This window comes from Hyla sarda, chromosome 2 (genome assembly GCF_029499605.1).
Source record: "Hyla sarda isolate aHylSar1 chromosome 2, aHylSar1.hap1, whole genome shotgun sequence".
In the NCBI taxonomy this organism is placed as follows: Eukaryota; Metazoa; Chordata; class Amphibia; order Anura; family Hylidae; genus Hyla; species Hyla sarda.
Genome location: NC_079190.1, coordinates 32,671,949 through 32,696,553, shown reverse-complemented (window position 1 = coordinate 32,696,553; position 24,605 = coordinate 32,671,949). Strand labels below are relative to the sequence as shown.

The 24,605-nt window shown below is 43.6% G+C and overlaps 1 protein-coding gene and 1 non-coding gene across 6 annotated transcripts in view; both read right to left on the bottom strand.

The window, feature by feature from the left end:
- PIWIL4 (piwi like RNA-mediated gene silencing 4) overlaps positions 1 to 24,605 on the bottom strand; it is a 319,725-nt gene that overhangs the window by 74,645 nt on the left and 220,475 nt on the right. For all 5 annotated transcript variants that reach the window (XM_056561503.1, XM_056561500.1, XM_056561501.1 and 2 more), the window contains 3 exons: positions 23,595 to 23,667; positions 4,515 to 4,715; positions 4,335 to 4,438 (listed from right to left, as the gene is read on the bottom strand). In XM_056561503.1, the coding sequence (XP_056417478.1) occupies positions 4,335 to 4,438; positions 4,515 to 4,715; positions 23,595 to 23,667 (378 nt within the window). The remainder of the gene's footprint in view (positions 1 to 4,334; positions 4,439 to 4,514; positions 4,716 to 23,594; positions 23,668 to 24,605) is intronic.
- On the bottom strand, positions 6,390 to 6,498 carry LOC130359721 (U6 spliceosomal RNA). The gene has a single exon (XR_008890412.1). It is a non-coding gene; the product is annotated as a U6 spliceosomal RNA (small nuclear RNA).

Here is a 24,605-nt window from a genome sequence, read left to right as displayed (position 1 = left end):
CAGGGCCCTGTACACTGAGGACAAGCAAGGCTCTGTATACTGAGGACAAGCTGGGCTCTGTGCACTGAGGACAAGCAGGGAGGGCTCTATATACTGAGAATAAGAAGGGAGGGCTCTGTACACTGAGGACAAGCAGGGCTCTGTACACTGAGGACAAGCAGGGCTCTGTACACTGAGGACAAGCAGGACGGGACACTGTGCACTGAGGACAATCAGGGCTCTGCACACTGAGGACAAGAAGGGCTCTGTACACTGAGGACAATCAGGGCTCTGTACACTGAGGACAAGCAGGGCTCTGTACACTGAGGACAAGCAGGGCTCTGTACACTGAGGACAAGCAGGGCTCTGTACACTGAGGACAAGCAGGGCTCTGTACACTGAGGACAAGCTGGGCTCTGTACAATGAGGACAAGCAGGGCTCTGTACACTGAGGACAAGCAGGGCTCTGTACACTGAGGACAAGCAGGACGGGACGCTGTGCACTGAGGACAAGCAGGGCTCTGCACACTGAGGACAAGCAGGGCTCTGTACACTGAGGACAAGCAGGGCTCTGTACAATGAGGACAAGCAGGGCTCTGTGCACTGAGGAAAAGCAGGGCTCTGTGCACTGAGGAAAAGCAGGGCTCTGTGCACTGAGGACAAGCAGGACGGGACGCTGTGCACTGAGGACAAGCAGGGCTCTGCACACTGAGGACAAGCAGGGCTCTGTACACTGAGGACAAGCAGGGCTCTGTACACTGAGGACAACCAGGGCTCTGTACACTGAGGACAAGCAGGACTCTGTACACTGAGGACAAGCAGGGCTCTGTATACTGAGGACAAGAAGGGAGGGCTCTGTACATTGAGGACAAGCAGGGCTCTGTGCACTGAGGACAAGCAGGAATGGCTCTGTATACTGAGGACAAGCAGGGCTCTGTGCCCTAAGGCTTTGTGACATGCTCCCAACTAGATGACTGATAAGCCAGGAGCCCACGTTTGTCCTGCCCACAGTCCCTGTACTTTTTTCTCTGCACGGGGACACAAATGAAATAGCTGCAGGGAGAAGACAGCTATTTTAAACCAAAAATACACATTTTTTAACCAATGTATTTTACAAATAAACATATGATGTCATTATCTACATTATAGAAAAAAGTTTTTGCAAATGACAGGTATACTTTAAAGGGGTATTCCAGGAAAAAAAACTTTTTTATAAATATCAACTGGCTCCAGAAATGTAAACAGATTTGTAAATTACTTCTATTAAAAAATCTTAATCCTTTCAGTACTTATGAGCTGCTGAAGTCTAGTTGTTCTTTTCTGTCTAAGTGCTCTCTGATGACACGTGTCTCGTGAACCGCCCAGTTTAGAAGCAAATCCCCACAGAAAACCTCTTCTACTCTGTGCAGTTCCCGAGACAAGCAGAGATGTCAGCAGAGGGCACTGTTGCCAGACAGAAAACAACAACTCAACTTCAGCAGTTGATAATAATTGAAAGGATTAAGATTTTTTAATAGAAGTCATTTACAAATCTGTTTAACTTTCTGGAGCCAGTTGATAGAAAAAAAAAAGTTTTTCCTGGAATACCCCTTTAAAAGAAAACACAAATGTAACAGTTGTATTTCCTTTTTTCACACTTTTAGTCCGCTTTGAGGACTTGTATAAGCAATTAATCGGTTATACAGTACACTGCAATGTTTATGTATTATAGTGGATTTTCCATACACTCTGTCCTATTACTACCTGCCTATGGCAGCGGTCGCACAGGTACATCACCTGGCATCTATCGGCCTAGATGCAGCTGTTGCTACTGACTGCAGCATCTAGGGGGTTAAAAAGAACCCGTTTAGAGATATGTCAAAAGTTTTGATCTGTTGGGTCTAAATGTTCAGACCCAGACTGATAGCTAGAATAAATAGGGAGAAAAGAGCACCAGCTGACCACTTCTCTCCCCGCTCTCTGTGTAGGCAACCATAGACTTACACTGGGAGTCGGTCTTGGTCACCTGACACAGAGCTGGGAGAGAACACACTTAGCACTCACTTCTAATAGCTCATTTTGTCTCTGTGACATGTCAAAAGTTTTTTTTACATTGACAATGCCCATTTAAACAGCAAGCACTGGAGTTATCTGTGTCTACTGGCACCTGCTGGGTATTTAGCAGACTCAGCTCCTGCTCAAAATATCCCCACCTGACATACAGTGGGGATCAAAAGTTTGGGCACCCCAGGTAAAAATTTGTATTAATGTGAATAAAGAAGCCAAGGAAAGATGGAAAAATCTCCAAAAGGCATCAAATTACAGATTAGACATTCTTATAATATGTCAACAAAAGTTAGATTTTATTTCCATCATTTACACTTTCAAAATAACAGAAAACAAAAAAAATGGTGTCTGCAAAAGTTTGGGCACCCTGCAGAGTTAATATCTTGTACTGCCCCCTTTGGCAAGTATCACAGCTTGTAAATGCTTTTTGTAGCCAGCCAAGAGTCTTTCAATTCTTGTTTGAGGTATCTTTGCCCATTCTTCCTTACAAAAGTCTTCCAGTTCTTTGAGATTTCTGGGCTGTCTGTCACGCACTGCTCTTTTAAGGTCTATCCATAGATTTTCAATTATGTTGAGGTCAGGAGATTGTGAAGGCCATGGCAAAACCTTCAGTTTACGCCTCTTGATGTAATCCCCCATGGATTTCGAGGTGTGTTTAGGATCATTATCCATTTGTAGAAGCCATCCTGTCTTTAACTTCAGCTTTTTCACAGATGGCATCAAGTTAGCATCCAAAATTTGCTGAAATTTTATTGAATCCATTTTTTCTTCTACCCGTGAGATGTTCCCTGTGCCACTGGCTGCAATACAGCCCCAACGTATGATTGATCCACCTCCATGCTTAACAGTTGGACAGAGGTTCTTTTCATTAAATTCTGTTCCCCTCCTTCTTTAAACGTACCTTTGCTCATTCCAGCCAACAAGTTCAATTTTAACCTCATTGGTCCACAGAACTTGTTTCCAAAATGCATCAGGCTTGTCTGTATGTTCATGTGCAGAGTTCAAATGCAGATTTTTGTGGTGAGGACATACAAGAGGTTTTCTTCTGAGGACTCTTCCATGAAGACCATATTTGTACAAGTATCTCTTTATAGTGGAATAGTGTACCACAACTCCAGTGTCTGCCAGATCTTTCTGGAGGGATTGTGCAGTCAAACGTGGGTTTTGAATAGTTTTCCTCACAATCCTGTGAGCTGTTCTTTCTGATATTTTTCTTGGTCTTCCAGATCTTGCTTTAACTTCCAATGTTCCTGATGACTGGTATTTCTTAATTACATTCCGAACAGAGGATATTGACATCTGAAAACGTTTTGCTATCTTCCCCAGCTTTGTGAGCGTCAACTATTTTCAGTTTCAGATTTCTAGACAACTGCTTAGAAGAACCCATGGTGCTGATTGTTTGGGCAAGGTCAGATGAGTTTGTGCATTTAAAACCTTTGAGATTGACATCACCTGGTCTTCCCAGATCATGATTGAGAACAATCCATGACACTGGCAGGTCTCAGCTTTGCAAAGGGAGCAGTGCATGCTATAAATTCTGCAGGGTGCATAAACTTTTGCAGACACCATTTTTTTCGTTTTCTGTTATTTTGAAAGTGTAAATGATGGAAATAAAATCTAACTTTTGTTGACATATTATAAGAATGTCTAATCTGTAATTTGATGCCTTTTGGAGATTTTTCCATCTTTCCTTGGCTTCTTTATGCACATTAACACAAATTTGTACCTGGGGTGCCCAAACTTTTGATCCCCACTGTACACGAAATGTCAGAAAAAAATCATACATACTGGCATTATCAGTAACTAGATGTAGTGATGATGTGCTGGTACAAGACATATTGTACACCTTCATTCTTGGGGTAAGAAATCCTCTAGGCAAGCCCCTTGTATAAAAACTTTCAAATTTGTGGTATTTGTTATGTGGCATACAAGTCCCATCATATCCCAGGCATTACAAAAGGGACATACTCACATTTTCCAGTAACATGAGGGACATGCTCGCATGATAAACCAGTAACATGATAAAAGAATAAAAGAGAGGGAGGGAGAGAACCACACAGCCAAGCTGCTGCTGCTTCTAGTAAGTGTTCTTCTGTCTCATACACAGAAGATGCAGCATGAAGGATAATACACAGTAGTAATGCAGCACTGAGGCAAAATGGAACTAGGCCCAGCCGTAGTGGCTCTGCTCCCTTCTCTTTCCATAGATGTCTATGGGCAACAGCTGCATCTGCTATCAACTTCCTGTGTATGGTCATTGTAGAAAGTGGCCATACTGATCAATGGAGGTATCCAAAGTATAGATTTACCTGGTTAGTGTTGAATTAGTGCTCGCCACAAAGCCCACGACTGACTGAGACTTATTGATGGCGTCTTTGTTGACATCTATCCCAATCACCATAAGAGACTTGAGCTGTAAGAACATAATATGCATTTAGTTACGGTATTCTAGTAATGTCGTCTCACAGTGTATAAGGTTAGACGCTCACAGGAATCTCCACTGCCCACAGTTCTCCTCCGGTTTTGCAGACGATTTGCATGGCGATTTTGGTGGCGACGCTCATGAGCATGTTCTGCCTGTTCAGAGTGCGGCTCTGCACACATTGGCTCGGAACCGGCTGCTCCAAGCTGAGATACTTCTTTATGGAATCATAGTTGTCCTTCGACTGGGAAGGTAGAATGCAAAACACCTGCAGGAGATAAAGGGATGACTGTACAATCAGTTATAGGACTTTATCTTGAATTGATGAAGGTGTTCTTGCCCATTGTGTAAACTGCATGATCTTCTCCTTCACCTCTACATCCCATTTGGAAATGTTCCAAAATTTTACCAAATTATCCGTCATGACTAGTGTAACAGAACGTCACCTCTCCTTTGATTACTTCTGTCATTTTGATATGTTTCCTACCACAACTTAAAGAGGCACCTAGACATCTTATCCCCTATCCAAAGGATAGGGGATAAGATTGATTGCGGGGGTCCCGCCGGTGGGGACCCCCGAGATCTCGGCTGCAGCACCCCAGACATCCAGTGCACGGAGCGAACTTCGCTACGTGCCAGATGACTGGCAATGCGGGGCGGAGGATTGTGACGTCACGGCCATGCCCCCTCAATGCAAGTCTATGGGAGGGGGCGTGAAGGCTGTCACGCCCCCTCCCATAGACTTGCATTGAGGGGGAGTGCCCATGACATCATGAGCAGGGCGCGGCCGTCACGCCCCCTCCCATAGACTTGCATTGAGGGGGCGTAGCCGTGACATCACGAGTGGGGCGCAGCCGTGATGTAACGAACCTCCGGCTCTGAACGTGACGCTCTAAACGATTGCCGGGTGCAGCACTGAGATCGTGGGGGTCCCCAGCGACTAAGGGGATAAGATGTCTCGGGGGGGAGTACCCCTTTAATTATGGACTTGTCTTGCCCAAGACATTTGTCCCACAGTACTCTCACCACTCCCTTGGACATGTCCCCCCCCCCCCACCCCATGTTGTTTTCCACCCTCCACACATTAGCATGCTTACACAAGTCTAGAATTAAAGGGGTTATCCAGGGAAAAAATTTTTTTTATATATCAACTGACTCCAGAAAGTTAAACAGATTTGTAAATTACTTCTATTAAAAAAATCTTCATCCTTTCAGTACTTATGAGCTGCTGAAGTTGAGTTGATCTTTTCTGTCTAAGTGCTCTCTGATGACACCTGTCTCAGGAACTGCCCAGTTTAGAAGCAAATCCCCATAGTAAACCTCTTCTACTCTGTGCAGTTCCCGAGGCAAGCAGAGATGTCAGCAGAGAGCACTGTTGCCAGACAGAAAACAACAACTCAACTTCAGCAGCTGATAATTATTGAAAGGATTAAGATTTTTTAATAGAAGTCATTTACAAATCTGTTTAACTTTCTGGAGCCGGTTGATATCTATATATATATATATATATATATATATATATATGAAAAAGTTTTTTCCTGGAATATCCCTTTGAGGGGTCTTCCATTGATCAGAAAAGCCAATTACTCCCTCCATTCCCCTCTGCTCTCTCCTCCCTTTTCTATTAGTGATCTCATCTCCCTTTTTTTCTTTATTAGTAGTAAAGTTTTGTCGATACAAATTGTAAACAATTTCACTTTAAAATTTTTTTTTTTTTTTATGGCGTTCATTGTGCGGTAAAAATTATGTCATTATATGGGTACGATTATGGCGACACCCAATTTATATAGCTTTTTATGTTCTGATTTCTTTTCACAATAAAATCCTTTTTCCCCCTTTTTTATGTTACCATGCTCTGACAGCCATAATTTTTTTTATTTTTCGTACAACCCCACTGTGCTTATGATTTGGCAGGGTGAGCTGTCCTTTTTTTCTTTTCTTTTTTAATATGATACGCTTCATGTATTTGCGTGTCATCCTTGCGCTGGGGCCACACTAATCTTCTTTGTATCGTTCCAATTTTTAAGTCAATGTGCTGCTGAAGCAAGCACGAGCTGTTCTTTTTTGACACCATATTTGCAATACGTGCTGCCGTGTGATCGTTTTAATTTTAAAGGGGTATTCCAGGAAAAAACTTTTTTTTATATATCAACTGGCTCCACAAAGTTAAACAGATTTGTAAATTACTTCTATTAAAAAAAATCTTAATCCTTTCAGTACTTATGAGCTTCTGAAGTTAAGGTTGTTCTTTTCTGTCTAAATCCTCTCTGATGACACTTGTCTCGGGAAACGCCCAGTTTAGAAGAGGTTTGCTATGGGGATTTGCTTCTAAACTGGGCGTTTCCCGAGACAGGTGTCATCAGAGAGGATTTAGACAGAAAAGAACAACCTTACAGGGGTATTCCAGGCAAAAACTTTTTTATATATATATATATATATATATATATATAAATATATATATATCAACTGGCTCTGGAAAGTTAAGCAGATTTGTAAATTACTTCTATTAAAAAATCTTAATCCTTCCGATAGTTATTAGCTTCTGAAGTTGAGTTGCTGTTTTCTGTCTAACTGCTCTCTGATGACTCACGTCCCCGGAGCTGTGCAGTTCCTATGGGGATATTCTCCCATCATGCACAGCTCCCGGGACGTGACATCATCATTGAGCACTTAGACAGAAAACTTCAGAAGCTAATAACTATTGGAAGGATTAAGATTTTTTAATAGAAGTAATTTACAAATCTGTTTAACTTTCCGGCGCCAGTTGATATATAAAAACATTTTTTTTCCTGGAATACCCCTTTAACTTCAGAAGCTCATAAGTACTGAAAGGATTAAGATTTTTTAATAGAAGTAATTTACAAATCTGTTTAACTTTCTGGAGCCAGTTGATATATATATATATATATATATAAAAAAGTTTTTTTCCTGGAATACCCCTTTAAGACCAAAATTAGCGATTCTTGCACTTTGGTTTTTTATGTTGTTTTGTTGTTGTGGGATAAATAATTCAGTCATTATAAAGTCATATAAGTGTTTTGTATATTTTTTTTTTTGTGTTAATACAGGGTTTTACTTTTTACTTGTGATCACTGTTATACTATAGAGCAGTGGTCTCCAACCTGCGGACCTCCAGATGTTGCAAAACTACAACTCCCAGCATGCCCGGACAGCCGTTGGCTGTCCGGGCATGCTGGGAGTTGTAGTTTTGCAACATCTGGAGGTCCGCAGGTTGGAGATCACTGCTATAGAGGCCCCTCAACTTACAATATTGGTTACAATATTTTCGGTATTTTTTGGACCATTGAAACTTGAGACCAGACTCACTATACAATTCTACAGACAGTCCAGATCTGTGATATATGTCAATGGCTGGAAGAACCGACCAATAGTGATGAGCGACATTGCCCATATTCGAATTCGCGATATTTCGCGAATATATAGACGAATATTCGTGAATTTTGCTTATTCGTTATATTCGCATATTCGCGTATTCGAGAAAGAAAACAGTGAGAGGGTGGGCAACTTTACTATTGGTTGCTAGGGATGTTGTTGATAACCTCTGACAAGTATATTTGCATCATTCTAATTGGCCCAAAGGGGGAAAAGAAGGAATATGCGAATATGCGGGAAAAAAGTGATTATTTGTAATTTCGAATATATAGCGAATATATTCGCAATATTCGCGAATTTGCAATAAAAATTTGAAATGCGAATATTCGCGCCCAACACTACTGACCAATCAGAATGGACATTCACTGGTAAAACCCCTGTATTACTGAAGTGTATGCACTGACTGGTGTCTGGTAGCACCCCCTACAGTACAGGGAGGTATTACATGTTCTGTACTCTACCTGTACCAGGGTTAGCTGCTCCTTTGGACACCAGGTGAGGGCGACTCCATGTTACTTTTTTAGGACACTGTGTACTGTACAGGACCCTGAAGAAGCTCCTGTCCTCTCCATAGACAGTGATTACAGCTCCCAGCAGATCTGTATTATTTTTATATGTAAGGATTTGCTTTATCTATATTAGTTATCTACTTATTTTTCTTTAATCCTCACTTTTTCCTATTTTTGGATGACATTTTGGTGGCTTCAGAACCAATTACCAGGTTTCCATAGAGTTATGGTCTCAACATACAATGGTTTCAACATACAATGGTCGTCCTGGAACCGATTAATATTGTAACTTTAGGGAACACTGTACTGCAGCACATCTGTATACACCAGTGTTTCCCAACCATGGTGCCTTCAGCTGTTGCAAAACTACAACTCCCAGCATGCCAGGACAGCCTTCGGTTGGGAAACACTGGATACACGGACAGGTTTCCCATAAGATCTGGACCTCACAGGCTTATGTACTCGGCTGACAGAAGGTCATTAGCTGACTTCCTATTGCCATCGCATCACAGGATTCTATAGGATTGCCAGGGACCCCCCCCCCCCCCCATTAATCCTATGGATGCCAACGGCTGCCTGGGCGTGCTGGGAATTGAATTTTGGATGGTCCACAGTTAGGAGCCCACTGACCTACAGGAATCTATGCCTCAATGAATTACTGCAGTTTTGAAGGCGAAAGAAGGTCTAATTCATTACTAGATGAAGGTCTCTAATTAAGGGCCCTAAAGGGTGGAAATTGATTTTGGAGCGCCCTGAATAGTGGATATGCAAAATGGGACCACTCATAGACATACACATCACCTGCCTGTCACCAATGGGACCACTCATAGACATACACATCACCTGCCTGCCGCCAATGGGACCACTCATAGACATACACATCACCTGCCTGCCGCCAATGGGACTTCTCATATACATACACATCACCTGCCTGCCGCCAATGGGACCACTCATAGACATACACATCACCTGCCTGCCGCCAATGGGACCACTCATAGACATACACATCACCTGCCTGCCGCCAATGGGACCACTCATAGACATACACATCACCTGCCTGCCGCCAATGGGACCACTCATAGACATACACATCACCTGCCTGCCGCCAATGGGACCACTCATAGACATACACATCACCTTCCTGCCACCAATGGGACCACTCATAGACATACACATCACCTGCCTGCCGCCAATGGGACCACTCATAGACATACACATCACCTGCCTGCCACCAATGGGACCACTCATAGACATACACATCACCTGCCTGCCACCAATGGGACCACTCATAGACATACACATCACCTGTTTGCCGCCAATGGGACCACTCATAGACATACACATCACCTGTCCTGCCAACAAAAATGCTGCCTCCAGGTTTGAGTAGCTTAAAGGGGTACTCCCCTGGAAAACATTTTTTTTTAAATCAACAGGTGCCAGTAAGTTAAAAAGATTTGTAAATTACTTCTATTTAAAAATCTTGATCCTTCCAGTACTTATCAGCTGCTTTTTGCTCCACAGAAAGTCCTTTTCTTTTTGAATTTTTCTGTCTGACCACAGTGCTCTCTGCTGACACCTCTGTTTATTTTAGGAACTCTCCGGAGCAGGAGAGGTTTGCTGTGGGGATTTGTACCTACTCTGGAGAGTTCCTGACATGGACAGAGGGGTCAGCAGAGAGAACTGTGGTCAGACAGAAAAGAAATTCAAAAAGAAAAGAACTTCCTGTAAAGCAACTTCCTGTACAGCAGCTGATAAGTACTGGAAGGGTTAAGATTTTTAAATAGAAGTAATTTACAAATCTTTTTAACTTTCTGGCACAAGTTGATAAATTATTTTTTTTTTTCCCAGTGGAGTACCCTTTTAACCCCTTAAGGACCAGGCCATTTTACACCTTAGGACCAGAGCGTTTTTTGCACATCTGACCACTGTCCCTTTAAACATTAATAACTCTGGAATGCTTTTAGTTATTCTGATATTGTTTTTTCGTGACATATTCTACTTTAACATGGTGGTAAATTTTTGTGGTAACTTGCATCCTTTTTTGGTGAAAAATCCCAAAATTTGATGAAAAAATTGAAAATTTAGCTTTTTTCTAACTTTGAAGCTCTCTGCTTGTAAGGAAAATGGATATTCCAAATTAAGAAATTTTTTTTTCACATTTCCAATATGTCTACTTTATGTTTGCATCATAAAATGTATGAGTTTTTACTTTTGGAAGACACCAGAGGGCTTCAAAGTTCAGCAGCAATTTTTAAATTTTTCACAAAATTTTCAAACTCACTATTTTTCAGGGACCAGTTCAGGTTTGAAGTGGATTTGAAGGGTCTTCATATTAGAAATACCCCATAAATGACCCCATTATAAAAACTACACCCCCCAAAGTATTCAAAATGACATTCAGTAAGTGTGTTAACCCTTTAGGTGTTTCACAGGAATAGCAGCAAAGTGAAGAAGAAAATTCACAATCTTAATTTTTTACACTTGCATGTTCTTGTAGACCCAATTTTTGAATTTTTACAAGGGGTAAAAGGAGAAAATGTATACTTATATTTGTAGCCCAATTTCTCTCGAGTAAGCACATACCTCATATGTCTATGTAAATTGTTCGGCGGGCGCAGTAGAGGGCTCAGAAGGGAAGGAGCGACAAGGGGATTTTGGAGAGTACGTTTTTCTGAAATGGTTTTTGGGGGGCATGTTGCATTTAGGAAGCCCCTATGGTGCCAGAACAGCAAAAAAAAAACACATGGCATACCATTTTGCAAACTAGACCCCTTGAGGAACGTAACAAGGAATAAAGTGAGCCGTAATACCCCACAGGGGTTTCACGACTTTTGCATATGTAAAAAAAATATATAATTTTTTCACTAAAATGTGTGTTTCCCCCCAAATTTCACATTTTTGCAAGGGTTAATAGCAGAAAATACCCCCCAAAATTTGTAACTCATCTCTTCTGAGTATGGAGGTACCCCACAAGTTGACCTGAAGAGCACTACGGGCGAGCTACAATGCTCAGAAGAGAAGGAGTCATATTTGGCTTTTTGAGAGCAAATTTTGCTCTGGGGGCATGTCGCATTTAGGAAGCCCCTATGGTGCCAGAACAACAAAAAAAAAACACATGGCATACCATTTTGGAAACTAGACCCCTTGAGGAAAGTAACAAGGAATAAAGTGAGCCTTAATACCCCACAGGGGTTTCACAACTTTTGCATATGTAAAAAAAAGATATAATTTTTCCACTAAAATGTGTGTTTCCCCCCAAATTTCACATTTTTGCAAGGGTTAATAGCAGAAAATACCCCCCAAAATTTGTAACCCCATCTCTTCTGAGTATGGAGGTACCCCATAAGTTGACCTGAAGTGCACTACGGGCGAACTACAATGCTCAGAAGAGAAGGAGTCATATTTGGCTTTTTGAGAGCAAATTTTGCTCGGGGGGCATGTTGCATTTAGGAAGCCCCTATGGTGCCAGAACAACAAAAAAAAAAACACATGGCATACCATTTTGGAAACTAGACCCCTTGAGGAAAGTAACAAGGAATAAAGTGAGCCTTAATACCCCACAGGGGTTTCACAACTTTTGCATATGTAAAAAAAATATATAATTTTTTCACTAAAATGTGTGTTTCCCCCCAAATTTCACATTTTTGCAAGGGTTAATAGCAGAAAATACCCCCCAAAATTTGTAACCCCATCTCTTCTGAGTATGGAGGTACCCCATAAGTTGACCTGAAGTGCACTACGGGTGAACTACAATGCTCAGAAGAGGAGGAGTCATATTTGGCTTTTTGAGAGCAAATTTTGCTCGGGGGGCATGTCACATTTAGGAAGCCCCTATGGTGCCAGGACAGCAAAAAAAAAACACATGGCATACTATTTCGGAAACTACATCCCTCAAGAAACATAACAAGGGGTACAGTGAGTATTCACACCCCACAGGTGTTTGATAAATATTCATGAAGTGGGATGTGAAAATGAAAAATTGGATTTTTTTACACTAAAATTTTCACAAGTGGTAAAAGGAGAAAATGTCACCGTAAGTTTGTAAATACATTTCTTTGGAGTAAGGACATACCTCAAGTCTGGGCGTAAACAGCTTGCACACTGGTCTGAGAGGAGCAGGTCGCATTCAGGGGCCTTGAGCTTCTGCGTTGCGGCCTAAGGAGCCAGAACAGTGGGACCCCCCCTCAAGGGGCATTACATGGGGTAAATAACTGGGGTACACTAAATAACTAAAATGGGGTACAGTGGGACATAAAATTATAAAACAGGTTTTGATCCCAGAATGATGACCCAGAGCATAGCCAAAACTAAACAATATGCCCACCACACACCCTATGCTCTGAATCATCATTCTGGGAATGTGACGTGTGTGGCTGTCCCTAACCTGTTGCCTCAAATGCGCACCCCGCTCAGGTGGAGAGAGAGCGCTGCGCATTTGAGGCAACAAAAAAAGTCCCCGATGATAGTGACTCAGTAACCCATAACCCAGAGAAAAAAATACCCCCAGAGGTCTCATCAGTTTTTCGTTTTTTTTTAGATGAGTTTTTTTGGGCAATTTAGTGGTTTTATGGTGTTAAAATTTGGAATGTACTCTGGACATGGTACATTGGGGTCAAATTATGGAAAATTAAAATGAAAAGGGAAAATTTAGTACTCCATGGAAGTGTGATACTCCCTGAAGCAGTTTTTAATGCAGAGGCCCGGATGATCGGGGCAAGTGTCACACTGAGTGGTGGTGTCCTTCCGTATCCCCCTCCTGTTACACACTCTGCATTTTTTCTGGGATCGTCCCTTCTTTCCAGTATGGGGGACTTCACCTGGAAAGTGTTGGCCTGGGACGATCCTGGACCTATAACTCCAGTTCCTTGGGAAGTCCGGCCTGCTCTTTCCCGGTCGCCAAAGATCAGGACCTTTAGGACTTCTTCTTGGAACTGGAGGAATGTCCCTGTGTTGCCAGCGTACTGGGACAGTACAAAAGAGTTGTACATGGCAACCTGTACCATGTAGACCGCAACTTTTTTGTACCATACCCGTGTTTTGCGCATGGCCATGTATGGCTTGAGGACTTGATCAGAAAGATCAACTCCCCCCATATACCGATTGTAGTCCAGAATACAATCGGGCTTGAGGACCGGTGTTGTGGTACCTCGCACAGGGACAGGTGAGCTGCCGTTACCATGAATAGTGGTCAGCATAAGGACATCCCTCTTATCCTTATACCTGACCAACAACAGGTTTTCATGGGTAAGGGCATGGGACTCACCCTTGGGCATAGGTGTCTGCAGAAAATTTATAGGGAGGCCTCTCTGGTTCTTCCGCACGGTCCCACAAGCGGACGTGGATCTGGCGGCGAGGGATGTGAAGGGAGGGATGCTGGTATAAAAGTTGTCCACGTACACGTGGTAACCCTTATCCAGCAAAGGGTGCACAAGCTCCCAAACGATTTTCCCGCTAACACCCAGAGTGGGGGAACAATCTGGGGGTTCAATACGGGAATCTCGTTCCTCATACACTCTAAACTTGAGAGTGTACCCGGAGGTACTCTCACAAAGTTTATAGAGCTTCACGCCATACCGCGCCCGCTTCGAGGGAATATACTGGCGGAAGATGAGTCTCCCCTTAAAACTGATAAGAGACTCATCAACAGAGAGGTCCCTGAGCGGTACATAGGCCTCCAAAAATTTGGCCCCAAAGTGATCGATGACCGGCCTCACTTTGTAAAGCCGGTCATGGGCGGGATCACCTCGGGGCGGACATGCCACATTATCTGCATAATGCAGGCATTTCCGAATCGCCTCGTACCGCCTCCGTGCCATGACCATACTGTAAAGCGGGGTCTGGTATAGGATGTCCCCGCTCCAGTACTGTCTGACACTTTGTTTTTTGACCAGGCCCATATGCAGCAAGAGGCCCCAAAATGTCCTCATCTCTGCTGCATCAATGGCGTACCATTCATTGGGCCTGGCCAAAACAGAATCAGGGTGGTGGGCGATGAACTGCCTGGCGTACAGATTCGTCTGCTCCACCATTAGATTGACAAAACTGTCACTGAAAAAATAACTGAAATAGTCAATTTCAGTGAATCCAGAATTGTCAATCCAGATTCCGGAGTCGCCAACAAACTCCAGAACCCGTGGCTGATAAGCCTCTGGGTGTCTCCAGACAGGTTCACCGGAAGGGGGCTCTGGTAAACTTGTCTGGGGGGTCGGACTCCTAGTACGAGCAGCATCACCACTCGCACTAGTGCCGGCCACTGGGCCACTATCATGGGGGGTGCGTGGCCTCGCCTGGCGGCGTCTCCGCCGCCGTATAGGTGACTCATCATCAGTACTAGATGATGAGGAGGACGATGAAGAACACAGGAATGTTGGATCTTCATCGTCCTCACTGACAGATTCGGAGTCGGAGGCAAGAAAAGCATATGCCTCCGCTGCCGAAAATGCCTGGCGAGCCATCGCCTTTTTTCTACGGTGGTGGGGGGGGGGGGGGGGGGGGGGTTGGTGGCGGGGGTGGCGGGTGTGTGTGGGGGGGGGGGGGAGGCGAGTATGTAGTGTGTGTGATTGGTGTAACTAACTGTATGGGGGGGAAAAAAGCGCTGCAGCAAAAAAAAAAAATGGCCAAATGCAGCGCCCTGAATCCCTAATAGGGCCCGGATCACACTAAAAAAAATTGTTGCGGACCCTTTAGGTCCTATTAGGGGGTCAGGGGGGGGAAAAAAAATTTAACTTTTTTTTTACACTTTTTTTTACTTTACTTTTTACTTTTTTTTTTACTGGTTAACCCTACCTGTCCCTGGGGCTGTACTCTCTCCCTGCTCTAAGGGGGGTCTTCCTCTGTGAGGGGCTCCGATCTTCACGGAGGGGGGGTCCCTGGCTCCTTCTCGCAGCTCTGGCCGCTGAATGAACTCAGGGAGCAAGCAGAGCCGCGAGAAGGGGCCGTTAACCCCTCCCCTGCCGGCTGCTATTGGCCGGACGATCGTCTGGCCAATAGCAGCGATCCTGGGGGGGTGACGACATCGCCACCTCCCCATAGATACAGAGGGTGATAGGGGGTGTATCCTACACCCCCGATCACCTTGTATCTCCGGGTCAGCGGGTCACACGTGACCAGCATCACCGGAATCGCCGTAAATCGCAAGTGTGAATTCACTTGCGATTTTCGGCGATCGCCTACATGGGGGGGTCTGATGACCCCCCTGGGCATTGGCGCGGGGTGCCTGCTGATTGATATCAGCAGTCACCCCGGTCCGGTCCCCGCCCGGCGCGCGGCAGGGACCGAAATTCCCACGGGCGTACAGGTACGCCCTTGGTCCTTAAGTACCAGGGAGCAAAGGCGTACCTGTACGCCCTTGGTCCTTAAGGGGTTAAAGGGGTACTCCGCTGCTCAGCATTTGGAACAACTGTTCCGAACACTGGAGCCGGTGCTGGGAGCTCGTGATGACAGAGCTCCGCCCCCTCATGACTCCACGCCCCTCCCATAGACTAGCATTGAGGGGGCGGGTCATGAGGGGGCGGGGATATGACATAACGAGCACCCGGCGCCGGTGTGAGGTGGAAATTTGCGCCCCGTAGATCCATGCGTCCACTCCTCCCCCAGCTCTCCGAACATTTCCGAAGCTAGAGCTGGGGGAGGGCAGAGCAAGTGGAGGGAGGAGGTTCACGCTCCCTCCCTCATCTCCCCTCCCTGAGCTCGGCTGGACGCAGATCTCTACGAGGAGAAGTACATGCCCCCTCTCTTATCTCCCCGAACTGAGGACGTAGATCTCCACAGTATGTCCCCCTTTCGCCCGTACAGTATGTCCCCCTTTACACATAGAGCTCATTGGGAGCACTGCTCTATGTCCTCAGCTCGGGGAGATGAGGGAGGGGACCTGCCGTGGAGATTTACGTCCTCAGGGAGGGGAGATGAGGAAGGGGACCTGCCGTGGAGATTTATGTCCTCAGGGAGGGGGCGTGCCGTAGAGATCTGCGTCCAGCCGAGCTAAGGGAGGGGAGATGAGGGAGGGGCCGTGAACCTCTTCCCTCCCCTTGCTCTGCCCTCCCCCAGTTCTAGCTTCGGAAATGTTCGGAGAGCTGGGGGAGGAGCGGACGCATGGATCTACGGGGGCGCAAAAAACCACCTCACACCGGCTCCAGTGTTCGGAACAGTTGTTCCAAATGCTGAGCAGCGGAGTACCCCTTTAAGCATGTAAGATAAAAACCTGAATACATTTTTAATTAAACCTTTGTGGATTTATCACATTCACAGGGAGTTGGAGCTGTGGTTCCCGATGGCTGCTCTGATTAGGCGGCATTAGTCGGGTATTATGAGGGGGCTGCCATGTTGATTTATCCTCTTCTTAATCAGAGCCTCTTTTGTAATGATCCTGACAATAAAAGTCTTGTTCTTTTTAGATGGCGTATTTGTTCATTCTGCCTTCGGTTTAATATGAATTCAAAATATGAACAATATTATCTGCCAGAAAATGATTATCTACCGCCATGAAGTTTTTCTTTTGTTTAGTTTTTTGTACTGTTTTGCGGTTGACTGAACCAGCTATAATCACCAAAATATACACATATATCTCATCTTCTTCACTGAGGAAGTGTTTGCTAATTTAACTCACGCACTTTGGTTGTTAGAAAGCAATAAGAAGCTACATAAAGATGATGGAACTGACAAAATGGTGGAAGATCTCATGCAGAAAAGTTATCAGGGAAAAAACTTTATCAGTATAAACCAAAAACTAAAAATGGGAAAGTGGGGACATGATCAAAACCTTCACATTTAAGAAGTATTCATACCCCCACATCATGCACACTCACCATCACTAGTTGTACAGCGTCATCTGTTTTATTTAATCTCAGCTGCATACATGCGTTTCATTACTGTAACTGGGTCATGAGATCACCAGTCTGAACTACAGAAAATCAGTGTCAAAAGAAGGTCAAGTCCTGGGTCAGCTGACTTCCTGTGAACTACAGGATGACATCATTACCTACCAGATCCCCATCCTAGCAGCTCACAAACCCTTCCCCACCCATATATGTATACTGCTGCTGCTATCTCTATGGCATCAGGATATATAGTAGTTATACACCTCCCCTCCAGCTCTATCTGTATACTGCTGCTGCTATCTCTATGGCATCAGGATATATAGTAGTTCTACACCTCCCCTTCAGCTCTATCTGTATACTGCTGCTGCTATCTCTATAGGATCAGGATATATAGTAGTTATACACCTCCCCTCCACCTATATCTGTATACTACTGCTATCTCTATAGGAAAAGGATATATAGTAGTTATACGCTTTCCCCTCTGTTCTCTCTGTATACTGTTGCTGCTATATCTTTGAGATCAGGATATATAGTAGTTATACACCTCCCCTCCAGCTCTATCTGTATACTGCTGCTGCTATCTCTATGGGATCAGGATATATAGTAGTTCTACACCTTCCTTCCAGCTCTATCTGTATACTGCTGCTATCTCTATAGGATCAGGATATATAGTAGTTATACACCTTCCCCTCAGCTCTGTCTGTATACTGCTGCTATCTCTATGGGATCAGGATACATAGTAGTTATACGCCTTCCCCTCAGCTCTGTCTGTATACTGCTGCTATCTCTATGGGATCAGGATGTATAGTAGTTATACACCTCCCTTCCAGCTCTATCTCTATATGATCAGGATACATAGTAGTTATACGCCTTCCCCTCATCTCTGTCTGTATACTGCTGCTATCTCTATGGGATCAGGATATATAGTAGTTATACACCTCCCTTCCAGCTCTATCTGTATACTGCTGCTGCTATCTCTATAGGATCAGGATATATAGTAGTTATTCACCTTCTCCTCAGCTCTGTCTGTATACTGCTGCTATCTCTATAGGATCAGGATATATAGTAGTTATACGCCTTCCCCTCAGCTTTGTCTGTATACTGCTGCTATCTCTACAAGATCAGGATATATAGTAGTTATACACCTCTGCTAAGGCCGTGTTCACACATTGCATATCTAGTAGCTACACTATCAGCGTATCTAGCTGTAGCCATGATGGAATGTTTTTAGGTGTTTTTAATGTGTTTGTACATTTTTAAAAGCACATTTTTATGGATTTGTAATAGGACTACTTGGATGGCAGGCCTGTAGGTCTTCACCAGGCAACCGATGACGACTTCCTGGTATTCTATTCATTGTATCTAATCGCTAATATGATCACTATTGACTGTGTCATTTGAGGGGTTAAAAGGTCAGGATCTGAGTTATCTCCAATTTCAGGCGCTGGTGGTGGGTTTTAGCTACATATCACAGCTGGTACCAGTGAAAACTGAGGGGACTAACCTCCTAAAGCTGCATCATATTTCCCCATGATGGGGTATTTAGGAGGAAAAAAAACTGTTTTCAAATCAACTGGTGACAGAAAGTTAAGCACATTTGAAATGACTTCTCTTTAAAAATCTTTATCCTTCCAGTACTTATCAGCTGCTGTATGCTACAGAGGAAGTTGTGTAGTTCTTTCCAGTCTGACCACAGATTTTTTTAATTTTTTTTTAAATCAACTGGCTCCAGAAAGTTAAACAGATTTGTAAATTACTTCTATTAAAAAAAATCTTAATCCTTCCAGTACTTATTAGCTGCTGAATACTACAGAGGAAATTCTTTTCTTTTTGGAACACAGAGCTCTCTGCTGACATCACGAGCACAGTGCTCTCTGCTGACATCTCTGTCCATGTCAGGAACTGTCTGGAGCAGGAGAGGTTTGCTATGGGGATTTGCTCCTACTCTGGACAGTTCCTGATATGGACAGCAGTGGCAGCAGAGAGCACTGTGGTCAGACTGGAAAGCACTACACAGCTTCCTCTGGAGTATACAGCAGTTCTGGAGGGAGGAGTACTCCTTTAAGGATCCCTTTAATATAAGAAGCCGTCTGCATACTTGTTGTACTCTTACACTGTCTGGCAGTGACGCAGATGTAAAGTAAGATCTCCTTCAGGCACTTAAGACTCCAACATAAAAGCCACGTAATTTAAGCACCTGATTTCGCTTCATGAGACGGGATAGTGGGGTTTGACTTTTATATTTGCTCCGAACTGAGATACAGGATCCCCAGGGCAACTCTTATCCACCGCGTACAATCACAATTAAGACGCTCGGCTCATTAGATTGCTGAGAGCGGCTGAGAGAACGTGTCACCTACTCATCGGGAATCTTAATATGGTTTTATAGAACATGTATGTGTTATCGTTGTGTCAGAAAGAAGTCCCCGACACAGAGGTAAATGACCTTTTTTCAGTATAAGGCAGTGTTTCCCAACCAGGGTAACTCCTGCTGTTGCAAAACTACAACTCCCAGCATGCCCGGACAGCCTTCGGCTGTCCGGGCATGCTGGGAGTTGTAGTTTTGCAACAGCCGGAGGCACCCTGGTAAGGAAACAATGGTCTAACGTTATGTTCACAAGGATTAAAGGGGTACTCCACTGGAAAACATTTTTTTTTTTTTTTTAAATCAACTGGTGCCAGAAAGCTAAACAGATTTGTAAATGACTTCTATTAAAAAATCTTAATCCTTCCAGTACTTACCAGCTGCTGTATACTACAGAGGAAGTCCTTTTCTTTTTGAATTTCCTTTCTGTCTGACCACAAGTGCTCTCTGCTGACACCTCTGTCCATGTCAGGAACTGTCCAGAGCAAGAGAGGTTTGCTATGAGGATTTTCTCCTGCTCTGGACAGTTCCTGACATGGACAGAGGTGTCAGCAGAGAGCACTGTGGTCAGACAGAAAGGAAATTAAAAAAGAAAAGAACTTCCTCTGTATTATACAGCAGCAGGTAAGTACTGGAAGGATTACAATTTTTAAATAGAAGTCATTTACAAATCTGGTTAACTTTCTGGCACCAATTGATTTAAAAAAAAATAATATATATATATATATATATATATATATATATGTTTTCCAGTGGAGTACCCCTTTAACCTTAAAGAATAGGGAGTTTTCCATTTTTGCATTTTCCTTTTTTCCTCCTCACCTTTAAAAAAAATCATAACTCATTTAATTTTGCACCTAAAAATCCATATGATTGCTTATTTTTTGCGCCACCAATTCTACTTTGTAATGACATCAGTCATTTTACCCAAAAATATACGGTGAAACGGAAAAAAAAGACAAAATGGAAAAAAAATACGCCATTTTGTAACTTTTGGAAGCTTCCGTTTCTACACAGTACATTTTTTGTTAAAGCTGACACCTTATCATTATTCTGTAGGTCCATACGATTAAAATGATCCCCTACTTATATAGGTTTGTCGCACTTCAGAAAAAAATCATAACTGCATCCAGGAAAATGTATACGTTTAAAATTGTCATCTTCTGACCCCTATAACTTTTTATTTTTCCGGGTATGGGGCGGTATGAGGGCTCATTTTTTGCGCCGTGATCTGAAGCTTTTAGCAATACCATTTTTGCATTGATAGGACTTATTGATTTATTTTCCTTATATAAAAAGTGACAAAAATGCACTATTTTGGACTTTGGAATTTTTTTTGTGTGTACGCCATTGACCGTGCGGTTTAATTAACAATACATTTTTATAATTCGGATATTTCCGCATGCGGCGATACCATATATGTTTATTTTTATTTTCACTGTTTTTTTTTTTTTTAAATGGGAAAAGGGGGGTGATTCAAACTTTTATTAGGGAAGGGGTTAAATGATCTTTATTAACTGTTTTTCCCCCCACTTTTTTGCAGTGTTACAGCTCCCATAGGGGGCTATAACACTGCACACACTGATCTTTTACATTGATCATTGTTATCCCATAGGAAACCATTGATCAATGATCTGCGACTTGACTGCTCATGCCTGGATCTCAGGCACTGAGCAGTCATTCGGTGATCAGACACCAGGAGGCAGGTAAGGGACCCTCTTGCTATCTTACAGCTGTTTGGGATGCCGCTGACATCCCGAACAGCCCCCTGAGCTATCCGGCAACGATTTACTTTCACTTTAGTGTTCAACTTTGAACGACATGTCTAAAGGGTTAATAGCGCGTGGCACCGCAATCAGTGCCGCAAGCTATTAGCCACGGGTCCCGGCCATTGTAAGAGGCCGTGGCCCCGCGTTATAGAACGGGAGCGGACCAGAACGTACATTTACGTCATGGGTCCTTAAAGGGGTATTCCAGGCCAAAACTTTTTTTTATATATCAACTGGCTCCGGAAAGTTAAACAGATTTGTAAATTACTTCTATTAAAAAATCTTAATCCTTCCAATAGTTATTAGCTTCTGAAGTTGAGTTGCTGTTTTCTGTCTAACTGCTTTCTGATGACTCACGTCCCGGGAGCTGTGCAGTTTCTATGGGGATATATTTTCCCATCATGCACAGCTCCCGGGACGTGACATCATCATTGAGCAGTTAGACAGAAAACTTCAGAAGCTAATAACTATTGGAAGGATTAAGATTTTTTAATAGAAGTAAGTTACAAATCTGTTTAACTTTCCGGAGCCAGTTGATATATAAAAAAAAGTTTTTGCCTGGAATACCCCTTTAAGAGATTAAGGCTATGTTCACAAGAATTAAAATGTGCAGAATGTCCATCCTGAAAACACGCACGGACATTCTGCACATTTGCTTTTTTTCGTGGCACTAGAACTGCTCGAAAATGCGCCATCTCCATAGACGGCAATGCATTTCTGAGCAAAGTCGAACGGGTTCAATGTTTCTGCAGACACCAAAATTGGAATTTCTGTTGCAGAAACATCTGCCCCAGAAATTCCGACGTGTGCCCAGTACAGCAGAATCCCATTGAAATCAACGGAACTCTGTCGCAGCTGAATTTCTGAGCAGAACATTGCCGCGCAATTCATCTCGGAAATTCCGCTGTGCGAACACGGCCTAAGGGCAGACTGTGCTACTTCAGGGGTAGCGGGACCATTACGACCTGTCCCCTTTTCACAGGATAGGGCAGTGTGCCTCCAGCTGTTGCAAAACTACAACTTCCAGCATGTCCGGACAGCCAACGGCTGTCCGTACATGCTGGGAGTTGTAGTTTTGCAGCAGCTGGAGGACCGCAGCTTAGAAACTACTGGAAAATGATGAAAACTGGCCACAGTAGTGTCACATGACACAGTCGGCTCTGCTATGCAGTTTCTACAGTAACAACTGCTTTGATCCATCCACTATAGAGGTGGCACTATTTTGGTTCACACCACTGTATGGCCGGCACGTGCCGGGCATGCTTGGAGTTGGGGTTTTGCAACAGCTGAAGGCACACTGTTTGGAAAACACTGGCATAGGGGATGACTGCAGGGAGTCTTATCTCTGGGACTACCTGTAATCGGAATAAAGCAGCAGTAATGTATGTGCACTGGCACTCCATACATTGTCTATGGGAATGATTGACAATGTCGAAAAATAGCGCCAAATAAAAGATGCACCTGTTCCTAGTCCTTACTCTACAAAAGGACAAAGTGACCGCTAACACCTGGAATGAAACTATGGGCTCCATGTCGCTAGCAGTTTGGTTGCCTCTTTTTGAGAGGAACTATAGGTCACAAAGTGATGGGGACACTGTAATTGGCATTATTATGAGTACACTGTGGCTGGCACGTGAGATCACTACTCTAGCTGCCATTTTTATTGGCGTTCTTAATAAATGTGGTTGGCAATTCGAGCATGTACCTATGTGAGAACCTCTATTTATCCCATATATATTTTAAAGGGGTACTTCAGTTGAAAAGTTTTTATTATTATTTTTTTTTTAAATCAACTGGTGCCAGAAAGTTAAACAGATTTGTAAATTACTTCTATTAAAAAATCTTTACCCTTCCAGTACTTTTTAGCAGCTGTATACTACAGAGAAATTTTTTTCTTTTTGAATTTCTTTTTTGTCTTGTCCACAGTGCTCTCTGCTGACACCTCTGTCCGTGTCAGGAACTGTCCAGAGCAGCATAGGTTTGCTATGGGGATTTTCTCCTGTTCTTGACAGTTCCTGATACGGGCATCAGGTGTCAGCTGAGAGCACTGTGGACAAGACAAAAAAAGATATATAAAAAAAAAAAGAATTTCCTCTGTAGCATACAGCTGCTAAAAAGTACTGGAAGTGTAAAGATATTTTTTTATAGAAGTAACTTACAAATCTGTTTAACTTTCTGGCACCAGTTGATTTAAAAAAAAAAAAAAAAAATTCCACCGAAGTACCCCTTTAAGTCATCTATAAAGTGTTTCAGTATATATACCGCCTGAACGTCTCTAGCAAAGACAGCACCTACCAGCTGAAGATCAGGATTCACGTTTCTCTGCAGAGCACGCAGGAATGAGACTGGGCCGTCTTCTACTTGTACACTAGAAGACAAAAATACAATATTATAGGAAAAACACTAAGCAATATTTTTTTTTTTTTAAGTATTTGTCTAAACAAATAATTTGCCTAAAAGGATCTAGAAATCGATTTCCAGCAGGGAGCGGCCCTTTGTAATGGCGGCAGGAGCACGAGAACAGGGAAGGTAAAGGAGACTGTTCGTTTTTTTTCTTCTTTTTTTTTTTACTTACAACCTCCCTGTCCATATGTTTGAGAAAGTTTTGATCAGATTACTGCTTAAATAATATATATATATATATATATATATATATATATATATACACACACATATATATAAACATATATATATTTCTCCAGTGATCCCTCAACATACGATGGTAATTCGTTCCAAATGAACCATCGTTTCTTGAATCCATCCTATGTTGAGGGATCCGTGCAATAGTAATATAGAATGTTATACTCGCGTATCCCCACCGCTCTGGACCGTCACAGCTGCCCTGGATCGTTGCTGTCATCATGTCCCCGGGGTGTCCCCACCTCTCTGGACCGTCACCGCTGCCCTGGATCGTTGCTGTCATCATGTCCCCGGGGTGTCCCCACCTCTCTGGACCGTCACCGCTGCCCTGGATTGTTGCTGTCATCACGTCCCTGGGGTGTCCCCACCTCTCTGGACCGTCACCGCTGCCCTGGATTGTTGCTGTCATCACGTCCCTGGGGTGTCCCCACCTCTCTGGACCTTCACAGCTGCCCTGGATCTTTGCTGTCATCATGTCCCCGGGGTGTCCCCACCTCTCTGGACCGTCACCGCTGCCCTGGATCGTTGCTGTCATCACGTCTCCGGGGTGTCCCCACCTCTCTGGACCGTCACCGCTGCCCTGGATCGTCGCTCTCCATCGCCGTCATCACGTTGCTGCGCACGCCGCTCCAATTGGATGACGGGACAGTGCGCGCGCAACACGAT